At 42.8% G+C, this 15,688-nt stretch overlaps 1 protein-coding gene across 4 annotated transcripts in view; it reads right to left on the minus strand.

Annotated features, from left to right (window-relative positions):
• Positions 1 to 15,688, minus strand: part of STAG2 (STAG2 cohesin complex component) — a 70,060-nt gene that overhangs the window by 36,637 nt on the left and 17,735 nt on the right. For all 4 annotated transcript variants that reach the window (XM_085230892.1, XM_085230888.1, XM_085230890.1 and 1 more), the window contains exon 2: positions 597 to 741. In XM_085230892.1, coding sequence (XP_085087018.1) covers positions 597 to 640 — 44 coding nt within the window. In that variant the 5' untranslated portion in view covers positions 641 to 741. The remainder of the gene's footprint in view (positions 1 to 596; positions 742 to 15,688) is intronic.

Below are 15,688 nucleotides of genomic sequence, written 5' to 3' on the forward strand. Positions count from 1 at the left end.
CTAAAAGGAGGGAACTGGATTCTTCTCATCTGTTTTTACATTTTGAATACAGAGATGAAATAACTAGTTATTTCTTCCTGGTTTAAAATACTGTAAGTTTAAATACCTATTCTTTAAAACTGTAGGAAGCTTAGCAGTCCCATCAAATGGACTTGGCATCTGGGGTTGTAAATGAACAACTGGGGCAGGCTGCCAAGGGTAAATACCCCGAGGTTTCAACTCTCTATGAAGAGGGTACTTTGAATTTTTCTTACCCCTCACAGCGTTTCTTACTCAATACCTTCATTCCCAAAGGCATGAGACAAAAAAGTTGGTCATGATTGTTTCCTATTAGCAAAGATTAAAAACTGATTTAAAAACAATTAACAAAAAATAAGCACTTCTAAACTATCTGTTTCATTCACCACTAAATGCTTAAAAAAGAACTCTAACAATGCTTTATTTTCATCAACTTCTCAATAAGAAAAAAGATCTAGAACCCTATTCCCCTATTTTGTTTCCAACGGAAACAACCAACCACAGCTACCACCACTAAGAAGCACATGCCAGAAAGTTTAAACCATCTAAATGAAACTAAAAATTCTTCAAGCACTTACTGGAGGAGAGTAAAATCAGTTGGTATTTCTGGAGCTGCTATCATTTCTTTATCATCTTCTGGAACACCACTGTATTAGAAAGATATTCAAAAACCAGGCTGAAGCACAAGCTTACTTTCCTTTCTTCCTTTGTAGCAGTCAACTTCTGTAATTAAAAAAAAAAAAAGAAAAAAAATTAAATACAGTTCTTTTTTTTCCCCACATATGAAGAGGTAGAAAACTTGGAAACAGAAACCATTCTATCACACCACTGTTTCCAACCAAGGTTTTTCCTCTTTAAGATGCTGTGTTTTTGACCCTTCCCAATCTTCCTGAAAAGCACTTCCAGCGTTAAGAGCGTCGCAGTAAAAAGAAATACAACAGCACTAAGTGAAAGAAGTTTTTCTCAACAGCATGAGCCATCTCAAAAGCTTTCCATCAACACTTTGCAAGTAACTTTTTTCCTAAATCTGTCCTAGACTGAAGTTTGAACTTCAGAGCTGCTCTCTGTAGAGCCCAGACTCTACTATCAGCACTCAGACACCGTGGCTAACCAAACCAAAGAGCAGAATTGATGCTAAGCTTAAAGCACAGTGTGTGCACACCTAAGAACATTACGAACACCAACTCCTCTTCTCCAAGGTGTAAACCTGGCTGACACTTAGTGCAAAGAAGTCCTTATAACCCAACAAGCTGCTTCACTACTAATGCCTTCCCTTAAGCGCCAACAATCCGTGCTTCTAACAGCTTGAACATGTAAACCAACTGACATGTCTCAAGCAACATCAAGGAGGAAAATACTGCCTATAAATTATAAAAAAGAAGAAAAGCTTCAGAAATAGCATACCACCTTACCATGAAAATTTAAGACTGCAAAATCCCTATTTTTTTTTTAAGTTTTTTATAATATTATCAGTTTCTCTTTCATTTTGTTTAACTTGCTTTCCCATGCTTAGGGGGAAAAGAAGTCACTGAATGCTTCAAATGTGAAACTGCACCATGCATACCAAAACCTCCTATGCCAACTGCCTGCCTCAAGATAAATTCCATGCAGATCAATGAAGAAAGCCCGAGATTCAGGTGTTTGAAGTCACAACAGCAAGGAGAGGAACCTTCAGAACTGGAAACTGCTGACCGTGCAGCGTGCTGGGCTGATGAGGTGTGTGTGGGAAGGATGACACTTCAGCATGCTAAGTACATTCTGCCTGCCGTCTGGCAGCAGTGATTCCAAGCCTGCATTTCAGCCCAACACACAGATCAAGGCTGCACATTTATTCCTGCAAATGCTGTGTCTGAATGCTAGGGGCCACTGCAGCTTCCAGAATTTGGAGAGCTGAGAGAAACCATCAACCCCAAACTTATCTCATTCTGCTTTTTCACATTTCACACGGATATGTGGAGACAAAAACCAGAGTGGAAACAAACAGCTGTGAAGGGAAGTTCGGGGTGGGCAGGAGAAACCCCAGACAGCCTGCAAACACTCCAGCCAAGTGCAGCCAGAACACAGATCAAAGTATTCGAAGCACAGCTCCTGCAGGGCAGCATCACCGCTGCCACGGCCCCTGCCTACAGCCACAAAGCACATCGTCTCCGTGCCTGGTTTCCATCCAGCCAGGACATAAACCTGCCTGGGAATGGCTGCCGCCCATCTCCCGTGGGCTTGGTCAGTCAGTACCATCTGCTGTAGCTCCCCACTAACATGGGGCAGAACAGATCTTAAGAACTCTATTCCAAATCACCCAGACGGGCTGGTTCTGCAGGGAGGAACGCAGCACGCGGCCACCAGCGGGGCAGGCACTGGTGTCAGCACGGTCATCTGCTCCTTCCATGCATGATGCAATGCTCCACGCTCAGGATTACAATTATTCCAACTGTATCATCTGTGTAAGTCTGCTTTTTGAGAGTCAGAGAAATACTTCAAAGAAAAAAAAGTAACGAAAGTAACGTGAGAGTTCTGGCAAATGACCAAACTGCATTTTCTAAGTCAACAAAGTCAGACCAGATCTGAAACCTGCTGTCTGTGGTTTATACCCAGCCGCTCATCTCAGGACAAGCAACAGAACAAGAAAGGAAAAATGGCCAGGGCACAAGAACAGGTAAGAAACACCACATTCCCCTAGGGGCTGGAGAGTTTAAATACTAAGAGTTAATGTTCAGTGAATTCCTCTTGAAGGAAGAAGGAAAAGTCTGGCCTTCATGAGTGCAACATGGTGCTGGTCTTAATGAAGAAGTGTACTTAGGTGAGTGCCCTGCAAGGATACACAAGGTAAGACTGTAAGGGAGCTCCAGCAGGAAGCTCAGGCTGCAACAGTGCCCAGTACAGCTGTAAGGGCCCCAGGAGAGTCCCAGAGCTGTGGCAGGCAGCCAGGCCAGCCCAGTGACCCTGACCAGCAGTGCCCAAAGGAAGCTGCCTGAAAGGAGCCCATCTGCTGTGTTACTCTAATCACTATTTTTCCCATGAATACTTCCAGCGGCTTTGTACCCAAAACTCAGCTGCCATGATGTTCCACACAAGAAACGCCACAACAAGGCCACATGCTACGAAGAGCCATGTGCTGACCCTGAAGTTGGCCGCATCCCGGTTTCACCAAACACTCTCTGACGTTGGACCAGCCGATCCCCAGCACTCCGCTCCCAGCAGTGCCACTGGCCACGCCCTGCTGCACGGCTCTGATGGGCCACGCACAGCCCTGGGCTGGGAGACTGGTGAGAAATGAGAACTGCCCACAGAAACATCCCATCAGAACTTCTGAAATACCAAGCTCTTCCTAGAGCAGGCTGAAAGCAGGGAAGTGACATTCATGCAGATCCCATCCCAAACTTGGAAATGCTCCATAGCCTACTGACATGCAATGAAAAGCACATTCTTTTAGTAAGTTAAATCCACCTCCAGTGCATCACAAAATGCAGTTTTTCAGATATACATAGATATATATTGCATATTTGCATGTTCATAGGGTCTCAACTTTAATTTTCCTAAGCAGATGATGAAACCTCTCAGACTACGGAAACTTTCAGGAGTCATTCAACTTCGTGAAATCATAATTAAATTATTAACTATAAAAAGAAAATGTATCCTGCTGAAAGATCACAAGGTGGAGCTCTAGCCTCAAGCTAACTGAAGGAACTCCAGGAGACAGGTCAGCCAGAGGTTGACCCAGTTATTTCTCTGCAATAAAATTCATAACAGATTGCCAAAACAGCAATAATACTGCAGCACATTTCCTTCAGATGTATATTTCAATTACAGAAGGACGCCGGAAGATCCCCCTTTTCCTGAAATTAATGCAGGCACACGGCTGGTTCCACGGCAGATGTGCACCTCGTCCTGCTGCACAGGCAGGCTCTGGGAGCAGAAAAGTTTCAAGATATACTTTCTTTGTAGAAACAAGGCAGCTCCTTACTGCAGCAGCCTTTAGCATTTTGCTAACGATACGTCTGTGAACTAAAGAACAACAAAAGGAGTCCAGGACCACTAATGCCTTGCTAGCTCAACATGCAACAGTTTCTACTTAAAAATCTGACTGTTAGAAGCAAGTGCCAAGCATGAGCTACGTAACCAGTATGTGCCTTCACTGGAAATATGCTTTAAATGTCAAAAGGTACTTATCCCCAAAACACAAAGTAGGTGCAGTTAACTCAGATCTATGGTGAAATGCTGTGACCCAGCAGAGGCTGACACAGCAAGCAGCTGGTGCTGAGCCACCTGCCACCAGCAGGCCAAGGTAACAGCAGCTCCACCAGCCAGCAGCCCTTGTCACAGGAGCACACATACCTACAGCGCAGACAAGCACACAAAACACAACGAATCCTGAGATCATTCCTGGGTTTTATATTCTTGTGTAAACGCGCTAATATGAGCGTGCCTGTGTAACAATTTGGGTGGAGGGTAAGGGGGGCTGGGCTGAGGGGTTCCCAGAACACACACCCTTTTTTGTTCCATTTGTTTCCCTCTCTTTCCCTCTTTTCTTTACAAAGTAACTCAGCAGAGTGATACCATTTTCTGGACAACAAAGAGATACAAAGTTTGGACGTGGCTCCATGGTCAGGACGAAGACTGAGGAAATGCAGAACGACTGCTCAGAGGCGCATTGATTTTTCACTGAAATTCAGTTAATCATCTATAAAAAGCAGAGACCTTGCTTCCTTAATTCAGAAAATTAGAGGACTTCAGAGGATGCTCTCAGCTGACTGAAGAACAGTTTGCTGCCTGAAGAAGTTTGTCCCTGAATTATTTATCCGTCCATGAAGGAGAGGTGATGATTCTTCAGAACCAATTATGCAGCAGCAACAGTTAAAATGTCAGCCAGATGAGATTTACATCAAGGACCAAAATATTCCCAATAATTTCCTTGAGTTGTTTCAAAGAAGAAAGCTAGTATAAAAAAAAAAGTGTGCCCCTCAATACCTATTGAGCAATCAGAATTTGTTTTCATAAAATATGGTTCATTTGTTTCCAAATAATTACGCTTTTTTTATTACGAATAATCTGCATTCAACTTCCTAACAATGCTACAGAAGGGATTTTTAAGCAAGACTTTGAGCACGCACACGGCGTTCCCTACAGGCCTGAAAGTGTGCATTATTTCCACCAATATTAAACAGCTCAATATTTCAACAGCCAACAAGCTGTAAAGCAATTTGGTCATTTGAGTAAAACACAGAAAACATACTTCGAGTAGCACTCTATATTGTAACAACTGCTCTTTAACATGATTTAGTTCTAACCATCTCAGCAGTTTGATCATATTATGATAGCACAATCAAGACTAAACTGAACAATAACGCAATTAAAACCTTTAGATGTGTGGTTATTTTTGTGCCATTTGCCCAACAAGTGAGCCCTGCAAGTGCTTTACAAGCACACACGACACGGGCAGCCTCAGTCCGCACTGCCCCGCACAGACTGGGTCTGCTGCACAGCAGTGGATGTGGCACAGAGCTCAGGGCTAACATCCCAACACAGAACCTCACGACCTACTGCCATCACGTTGCCATTTTCTTCTTTCTTTTATAATACTTTCTCTTCAGCTGCAAACAGAATGCTGAAAGCAAAACTCTGTTTCATCTCTGTGCGGTTCGCTCTCCATCAAACCAAGCTGCAGCACCAGGGTGGCTCAGACCCACAGAGCTGGGACCAAAGAAAGCACCAAGAGAAAGAATGGCCAACCCGAGGCCTCGTGACACCGCTGCCGACCTTCCCACCTGACCCTGGGGCCGGTGCCTGCAGCCCAGCTGGGCTCCTATCTGCAGCCCCACAGCATCGCCAGGGCCCATGTCCTCAGGGAGCCACCCCATCCAGCACACACCCTCCTCCTTTTTCCTCCTGAGCTGCCCACGTACAACTGCACAGCAGTTTGCTTCTTACCAGCCCCAAGGAGCAAAGCACAGTTCGCTGCTGGTGGAGACCTGCTGGCTTTTTCCCACCCGTGGGAGAACACAGGTCCCCAGAGACAAGGCACACACTGGTCAACAGAGAAGCCATTTTTTCCCCACAGTTCACTGAGCTTCAAGATTGAAGGGGGTTGTTAAAAGATGTGAAAAAAGTCAGGCTGGAACCTAAAATGAAGGGTTTGACTCTTTTCAACCTCTAATGCCTTACTTTAGTGACCAGCACACGGGGAGCTCTGCCCCAGCCCAACAATTGCCAACGCCGACTTCCTCACCATATGGTGCCCCACTCATTACAAATACTTTTTTAGACTCCTGCTGCTTTTATAAAATAAAGAAGATTCTATGAATATTTGGAATATCTCTTCTAGAAGGAAACGTGCTTCACAGTCGTGATTTTTCATAAAAGTCCCACTAATAATATCAATTCCCTTAACACAGTAAGTGAAATGCTATTCTGTTGTGTAAATATAGTTTGGGTTTGAAACACAATGAAGTTCCTATGCCCGCATTTATTAATATACACTGTCCAGTGAAGTGTTTAAAACAAATGATGAAAGCATTACAGAATTCTGAAAAATGAATCAACTGTACAACAAATGCAACAGTTGCCCTCGTTATAGGAAATAATACTTTCTACTTATTCTGCCCAACAGCATCCCTGAGCTGCTCTAAAACATACCTGAAATTCCCAGCTGAGTTTTAATTGGTTTGGATGTATCTAAGAAGGCAAAGGAAAGATAACAAAAGGAGAAGTTACACCTCATTGTGCCTGCCACATCCCTCCTGCCAAAGGAGAGATGGCTTCCAGATGTTGCAGTCTGACTGAGTGGAAAATGAGGCTCTTAGGAGGAATATACGCCAAGTCAGATGACAACCAAAGTTTAAAAAAAAAAAAAAAAAGAAAGAAAGAAAGAAAAGCCACATATGCCTAGCTTGACAAGCCAAAAGTAGTACTAGAAGTACTCACTAATTTCTGACACACAACCAGCACACCTTGCAGCTGCCTTAATGCCCAGTTTCCAAACTAAACACCAGAACATATGCCCCTTTGCAAACAGACTTTTCAGAAATGCATAACCCATGAAAACATTGGCTCTTGTCAAAGCTAGAGCTAAAGCACTGTGCACAGTCTGCAGGTGACCAGCTAGGCAGCAGGAGACAAGAACGGAACAAGCACTGTTCCATGTGCAGCCAGCAATGGAACGGCAGCGCCCTGCAGCAGGTGGGTTCCCAGCAGACAAGGCACTCCATCCAGCAAACTGCTTTTTTTTGCTCCCACTGACCAATGTGAGCCTGCAAGTTGTCTCACTTTGCTGGAAGCTCAGCTTTCCCTGCTGCCACAGAGATGTTCTTCTTCGAAAAGCCCAGGTGAGCAGGCAGTTTGGGCCGAAGAACTGTGTTCAGCTGTAAGATCTAGGAGGGAGGCTACGTGTACATGTCACAGCAGCATCACTGCTACTCGGAGACACTGCCAGCTTTACAAACACAAGAAATGTCTCCAAAATAAAGCTCCTAAGGAGTGCAAAGTAAAACCCTTCCACCGCAGCTCCCAGAGCCAGCACATGGACAGCCCACCACATTTCTCCACCCCGAGTCTTCTGCAGCAGGAGAGAAGCAAAGCACAGGTTGGTTCTGTGCTTCGTCGGCTCAGATCCACCAGAGTTTATTAGCGAAGCTTCAACACTACATAAAAACAGCTCAACTGCTTCCAGATGAGAACTAAAGAGACCAAGTCCAGCACAGAAACAAGCACCGAAGAGTAAGCAGAAGTCAAACTGCAACTGTCTGAGTCTAAAGAAAAATAAAAAGAACACTCAGCATGGGACCAACTCTGATACTTTTGAGTCTACAGATGAACTAATCCACAAACTACTCAAACAAATCCAGATCTCCCTACCACCGCCAAGGCCCACCTGCAGCAGACCTGTCCCTTCACTGGTCTCTGCCTTCTCTAGAAGTAACACACCCCCAACTCCACATTAGTGCACATCTGCACGTGCACTTTGACTTCCTCACATTTTCTTCTAGGATACATTCTGAAGATTTGGATTTGGACACTTAAGGGGCAGCTTTCACCAGCACAGAAAGTGTCACTACCAAGTGTTCCTCTCCATACTTACACCCTAGATCCTAACTTTTGAAAATGAACGGGGAAACCATGTAGGTATCCCTGATGTGTAAGATAAAGAGGCAAGCACAGATGGAAGACAAAGCCCAGTTTTCCTTATGCTCACTGAGTCACTGGTGTGCTCCCTTTCCCTGTGCCCCATTCTGCTCCCCCACAGCTCCCCCTGAGCCACGGCCAGGACTGGTTGGGGTTGTCCCCAGGAAGCTCTGCTGGATCACTGTGGGCACCAGCAGTCTGCTTGCAGTGAAATTCCAAAAAACCACCATTCCTTCACCACCAAGGTGAACCATCCATCCCAACTCAGATGACAAGCCAGCTAGTGCAGAAGACAACTAAATAGTACAATTAAACCTATCCCATTAGGAAGGAAAAAGGAGTATTTATGAAAGAAGGAATAAATATTTTTCCACATCCAGACCAGGCAGCACAACAGCTAAAAGCTAAGCCTTTCCCTAAGTGGATTATGGCTCTTCCAAGGATCAATCTCAATAATCATCCTTATAAAATAAAAATTCGAGCAACCATTCAAGTATACAAAAGTTCTTTCTGCCCCTAAAACAGAAGAGATAAAGGTAAAAATCTTGTTACTTTCACTACAAACTTCTCCCTGCAGTTCTGCCAGCCTCAGAACATCTGCACTCCATACAGCCTCAGTCACAACATCAAGATTTTAATACTCAACATTTTGTTCCTGTTCTACTTCATAACATTTGGGCTAAAATCCCAATGGGTTTGTTCGGAGATTTTCAGCACTGAATACTAATTTTATATGAAACAGCAGTTGTGATACGCATGACTTTCCCCCACACAATTTAGAGAACTGAATATACCCACAATGTGGAACGATAATAATCCATTAATGGATGAAAAATACATATCACCAAGTCTAAAGAGTACCTTCTCTTCTTTTTCCTTTATTTAACCTATTACAGAACCCTCTTAAAAGAGCTTTGAGAGAGAGAGAGATGATTGATGCTGGAACCTCTTTTACAGAGACCTAGAGTTAGCTACTGAAAACCACTGAACATCCAGAGGATGTCTGCTTGGCCACTTGGATACATCCTAAAAACATCACAAAAATACTGGCATTATTCAAATCTGTAAGTTCTTTCAACTCCGTAATTGCTTATTTGTGTGAGAGCTACAATACACTGTAAGAGCTAACATGAAGTAGCAGAATAATTTCTTACAGACTAAATTCATTTTAATAAGCAAGCTGACAAATAATGAGAAACTCCTGATGTGTATAAAATATTCTGAAGCAAAGGTCAGAGAGCCTTGTCCTTCTGAAATTATCTTCTCATCAGTCTCTCAAATCCTATGCATTAGGCACCTAAGGAATACAGGAGCATCCACTCCACGCAGATCTAAAATACAAAAACGTACAGCTTGTTAAATCAACTGAAAACCAAACCTTTGGTTTCTTCATTTAATGTAAAAAGGAAAAAAAAAGAAAAAGAAAGTACCAAAAAGATACATCCTTACAAATTCATGATGTAAATAAATCTAGCTAGTAGCTCCCTCCTCCTTCAGAAGGGAGCTATAGCCTACAGCTACATTTAGATTTTGTTAAAAAATTACTGGTTGCATTATGGAAGTATCATATTCTGTTCTCTTTATCTATTTTGCTTGAGCAATGTTGAATACATGTTTAAAGTCACAACTGTTGCACTCACTAGCTCAGCAGTGCAGTAGAAGCTACTGAGATGAGATGAGGTAGGGTATGCTCATATGCTCACTCTCTTATTCCTGCTTTCAACCTCTAAAAAGCAAAGAAGCAAGGAGCAGCACACAGCATGGCTCCAACAAGCCACCTGTGCTGGGTACGTGGCAGGACGCCGTGACACACAGAGGATTTGGGGACCAGCAGGAACCCATCGTGTCCCAGCGCCCACCTCATTGGTGAGAGAAGTCTGAAAGCTGGCTGGGCAGGGCTTTGGGCTGTCCTGTCTTACAGCTGAAACAAAAATGCAGGTTCAGGTGTAAGCGAAGAATCTGAACTGTCGTTTTTACCATTTTCACTGCCTTGGGGAAAATTACCCAACTAGGCCAAATATCATACCACTGAAAAAAGAGAACAAGTTTTCACATTTCATATGCTCTGGTTTGCAGTTGGATCTATTAATGACAGACCATCTCTAGTGGCAATTAAAGCTAACATCTATTAACGACAGACCATCTCTGGTGACAACTGAGGCAAACGTCCTGAACTGCAAACACAGAGAACCGAAGAGCTGACAAATCCCACTGTGCTGCACGCGTGGCACCCTGCAACAGAGGCTGCAAAACTGCCAGCTGCGTGCCTGGAGTCAGCGGGGGACAGCAAGCAGAACCTGGAGTTGCCCGCCTGGCCCTCGCACCAGAAGATGCTGCTGCCGCCCACTGCAGCCTATCGTTATTTAATATCAGAGATGTTTCACGTCTTGTGGCTTCCAGTTGATGACTGCATTTGATCTACCAGTTCGAAATTATTTCAAACGACTGTGAGAAGAATTTGTTGGAGTGCAAATGCTGTACCTGCCACCTCGTCTTGCCCACAATCCCTGCAGTGTCCTAACTACCTGCCTTCCTGCCCTGCATTCCTGTGCTCTGCCCTAAGGACATCTCCCCATCTCCTCGCTCAGCTCAGCAGCAGGCAGCTCAGCTGCTGAAGACCAGCATTCTATCAAGTGCACAGGGCTTTCTCAGTCCTGCTTTAGTTTCCTTAACTTTTCTTGGTAAATAATAATTCCAAGTATTTTAAACATTTGTGAAGAAGTGAGATTACTTAGAATGGGAAAAAATTCTTTCAGATGATTTTCATCTTTCTACTCCTTTTTAATCTTGTTCATCACTGAAATTATGCAATACTTAAATAAGAGCCAATCCACTTTCTCTCAACCACATATTTAAATTTCTGAAACACAAAATTAATCTAGTTGAATTTCCCCACGTTGTTATTCAAGAGCAGCGTCTGTGCGACTCAATTAGCCAGCCATCAATTACAGGACTATTTGTTACTCCTGTGCTGAACTCAGCAGCCCTGCTCTGACTTATGGCTAACAGATGTTGTTAGCAGCCTATTCCCACCAACAGTTTCTGATCACCGCTCAGATTCTAGAACCAAAGCATAACGCTTAATGCAAATAAATGGTTTTAACCTCATCACTATTCTTCAAAATTATTTGCTGCTTACGCCAATTTTGCAGCTACTGAAACCAAGGTCTACTTAAAAACACAAAAAAATCAATTACATATAGCTTGTTACCAAGGAGCTAGAGCTACTCATGAAAGGGAAAAGGAAGACTGAAGCACAGTAACTGAAGTAAGGTCAGTGAACAGGTACCTTCAGACACACACACACACACACACACACACACACACAGCTAGCACACTCAAGCATCACAAAGTCACAGTTTTTCCCAAAGCTCCAGACACTGATTTCATGTGAGCACTGGATGAGCTGTAAGTTGTTACACTGATCTCCGACATCAGCAATGCAAACTGCCACCTTTGTGTTCTGCTTACTCAAAAAGCCACTTACTGTCGAGAGCTGCTCTTACGGTAAGGCAGCAGCACAGAAATTTCCTGCTGCAGTACTACTAACCAGGATTATGAGTGTATCTTCTTCTAGATAGGTTTGCTCTTGAAGTTTTACAGAAGTTAAATCAATCTCCTACGTGTCCAGATCACAGCAAGTTAACATTAGCTGACAAAAAAAAATCTACACAATATTTAGTTAATATAAATATGTATTAGTCAAAACATTCATGTTATCACCTTTCCTTTACTTCTGTTACTCAAATACTACACCAAATGGAATCACAGTAACCCATGAGGTGTCATTCCTCAGCTAACCTGTATGGGAAACCTCTTAAGAGATTGGTCAGGACCTGTCACAGAGGTGGCAAAACACTGCTTATGAGCCCATCAATTGATCTGAGGAAGAAACTACAGTAATTCTACTGAAACAGATTATTCACATCTGTCTGGAAAGACTCAAATATATACATTTAAAAGGCCGTATCTTCTCCAGGCTTCTTCCAGCATGGCTGATGGTACATTACAAAGAGTTTGTATGTTAAGAGAACATCCTATCTGGATTAAATCTCCCAGCCCTCCAGCACAAGCACACTAGGGGGCCATTAACATGGATAGCTGATCCCGTGCAATTGCACAAACTGATATTCCATCAGAGCATACTTCCTTGGCATCAGACTGCCTTGGTCTTTAAACAATATACACCAAATTCTAGCAAGAGTCAGGGAAAGAGGTAATAGCATTCAATCTAATTGTTAGACAAGAACATTTTTATCTGAGTGTAAATTAGGTCTGGCGGTTGTTCAGTTTGACCTCCACTTACTATAATCTTGCCCTAGGGTATGAAAATCCTACATCATTAAATGCTATGAATTTAGTCTTGCAAGCAACCTAAAATGAACCTGCGAGCAGAGCCATGGTTTTCTAACTGCTGTTAAGAGTTGAACAGAAAAATTGATAATAGATAACACTCTGCTTTTTTTTTGGGGGGGGGGTGGGGGGAGTGCATCTAAAGAACTGTAACCACTACCTGCATCTTTAGAATATTCTTAATTTAAAGATGGACTCAAAAATGAGAGAGAGCTATTACCTTTAAATTCAGCAATGAAGGGGAAAATAAATAAATAAATAAATAAATAAAATCTCCCAAACAACTTATTTTCAGTTCAGTTGAAAAGTCTGGGATTTTCCTTCTGAGAAAAGATGAATTAAAATAAAGCAGCCCACTTCTTTCAGTTCTAAGAAACATTTTAAGAATGCCAGCTCTCCTACAATTCTCTAGACAGTCAACAGACATTTTAGGAACTGCTACCAATTCATTACTGTGAAACAGATGCCTGCCAAAAAACTAATTACAGAACATAAATTTTATTACTATGTGAATTAACTTAGGACTTTATACGCTAAGCGTTAAAACTACTCTAGAACCGCAGAACATTGTATAATAAACAGCCTAGTGTGTAAACAAGGCAGAATAAAAGCAGAAAGGTATACACGCTCCACTCGCAGGTGAGCTCAGCAAGCTCCAAACCAGTGAATTCCTCTTCGGCAAGCTGCGGCTGCAGGGAAGGAGCAGAGGTAAGAGTGGGCAGCAAGGCACTGCTCACACTGCTCAGGAGCTGAAGCACAGCTGTGAACAAGCAGTAATTCACTTACTGCTCCTGAACTGAGCTTACGTGTTAAGCAATGGTCTAAGGACTGAGCTAGAGCAACTGGAGGACGTTTAATGCACAAAATGGCAAAACCACCACAGCTTTAACAGCAGAATACACAGTATGAAGTGCAACCACCGCCTGAGAAACTAAAAAGGGTTTAAGAAGCAAAGATACCACTTGATTTACAGAACTCTGCCCAAGTCTCCCAGGGAATCAATTCTAATTAAGATCCACATTCATTAATCAGAATAACAAAGCACAGGAAGTGCCAAAAACCAGGTATCAAACCTTAGTGCTCAGCGTGCGTGCAGCAAACACTGCCAGAGACAAGCTCTACAACAGCCTTTGCCACCTTTGTAGTAGTGACACAAAGATTTAAGTACTTCATCAGAAGTGTTGTTCACAAAGCTTCCTCGCCAATAAATGCACAGAAACCTTACAGCTTGAGATGTGGTTAATACCCTAATTCTGGCATTTCATGCAGTCTACAAAACCAGCAGGCTCAGGAAGGACACCTGACCAGTTCACGCCTAAGAGAACAGCATCAGGTCTCTCTCCAGCATATCCAAATACTGATCGCTTATTCACAAGCAAAATAATGCTATGCCATTCTCTACTGGACCATATAATGATGTATTAAGTGCATGATGATTACAGACTACAAGCAGCAGTCTACAGCAATGAAAGCAGAATTATTCTTTACGCTATTTCCACATTTATTTGTGTATTACAGCACAATTCAGTATACTCTAAAAGAACATTTTAGGGAGAAAATTTAAGTTGCTTTCGCTCTGATTATTAATGATGTCAGCATATCTTCACCTGACTTCCCCAGGAATCAATTCCTCCCCATTTGTATGGAAGGCAAATGAATTTTGCAGAGGGGAAGAAAAAAGAAAAAAAAAAAGACAACTGCTCGGCATTACTTTCAGAACAGATACATTATTTTCACTTTCTCCAATGACCCTAAGAAAGTATTTATCATTCACTTTACACATGGGGTGATTCCTTGGAGCAAACATTTTCCACTTCAAGAACTCTCCAAGAAACTGTTGTGTCAAAATAGTTCTACCTCTCCAGAGCCAGCAGGAAGCAATGCCACTGGGTGGTTCCCCTTTTCCACACCAATATTCTTGTTCCAAGTGGAGGGTGGCATTCGTCAATGGAGAGAAAACAAAGAAGTGCCACAGCTGTACACTTGGGCCAAGCCTTCACCTATTAAGGCATCAAGACCCAGGCACTAGGATGATTAGCTATGCTGAAATGAAAAGAACAGATCTAAGTTTTGTGAGTTACCATGTCCAACATTCAGATCCAACTAACAGACTACACATGGTAATTAAAGCATCTGTATTCTGAAATCACAATCTCGTCTTACACAAGCACCAGTGGTTCAAAACACATCCACCTGCAGGACAGCAGGAAAATGTACAACAAGGATGATTCTAAGTACAAAAGAATTTAAACTATTGGATTGAAGTAGCAACTTATGTGTTCATGTGATGCTGCCTGTATTGCACAAGAGAATTTATTACTTGTTAGCAGTTCTAATCTAAGCAACACGAAGGTGCAAGTCCAAAACTCTGGATGAGATTTTTCCATCTTCTAGAGCACACAACTGAAGATCAAACGGGGCAGAGGGAGAAATCGACAAAGTAATCCCCTAAACACATAAATTCCTCTCAAAGACATTGACTGATCACTAGCCAAAAAAAAAGGAACTTTTAAGTTACATAGGAAAAATGAAGCAATCATTTTCTAGGAAGAACATTTTGTAAACAAGCAACCAACCCTACCAACGTTTCTGTCAGAAGAATTGGAAAGAATTCATATTGGAACTGCAAGTACAGGAATCAACAAAGAGCACGAGAGGTGAACAAAACTGCACAACGCTGGGGAGGGATCCTTCACAATGAGCAGCAGGGAAATCACAGATGAGAAGGAAAGCAGTGGCCACGTTTAAGTATTCTGTACTAATGGCTGATAATCATATTCTGTAAGCAGCGGGAACAGAGGTGCGATGCTGCAAATGCAATAAATCCCCAAGGAAACAATATGCCTTCAAGATGTTCTCTGGAAACCGCTTGTGCTTGATTAAAGCAGCATCAGTAACACACAGCAGCTACGCACAGGTAGGTAACGAGCACCCTGCACTTCTAAGGAAGGGGAAAAAGGTGAGAGACCACACGACTTGCATTCATATTCGCCCTAAACGCCACGAGACTGAAATCAGCACCAGTGCAATCCTGCAGCCACCATGGCAGAGGGGCACAGGGGCACTGAGCAAAAGAGCAAGGAGAACTCCAAGTGAAAAACATTCGTTATCCCACATTTAGCAAATCTCCGTTCTTACCCAGTAAATTTCAGTACTTGACTATTTTTAATAAAGACAAAATCATTCATGAAAAACATCACTA

This window comes from Meleagris gallopavo, chromosome 9 (genome assembly GCF_905368555.1).
Source record: "Meleagris gallopavo chromosome 9, MGAL_WU_HG_1.1, whole genome shotgun sequence".
NCBI lineage: Eukaryota > Metazoa > Chordata > Aves > Galliformes > Phasianidae > Meleagris > Meleagris gallopavo.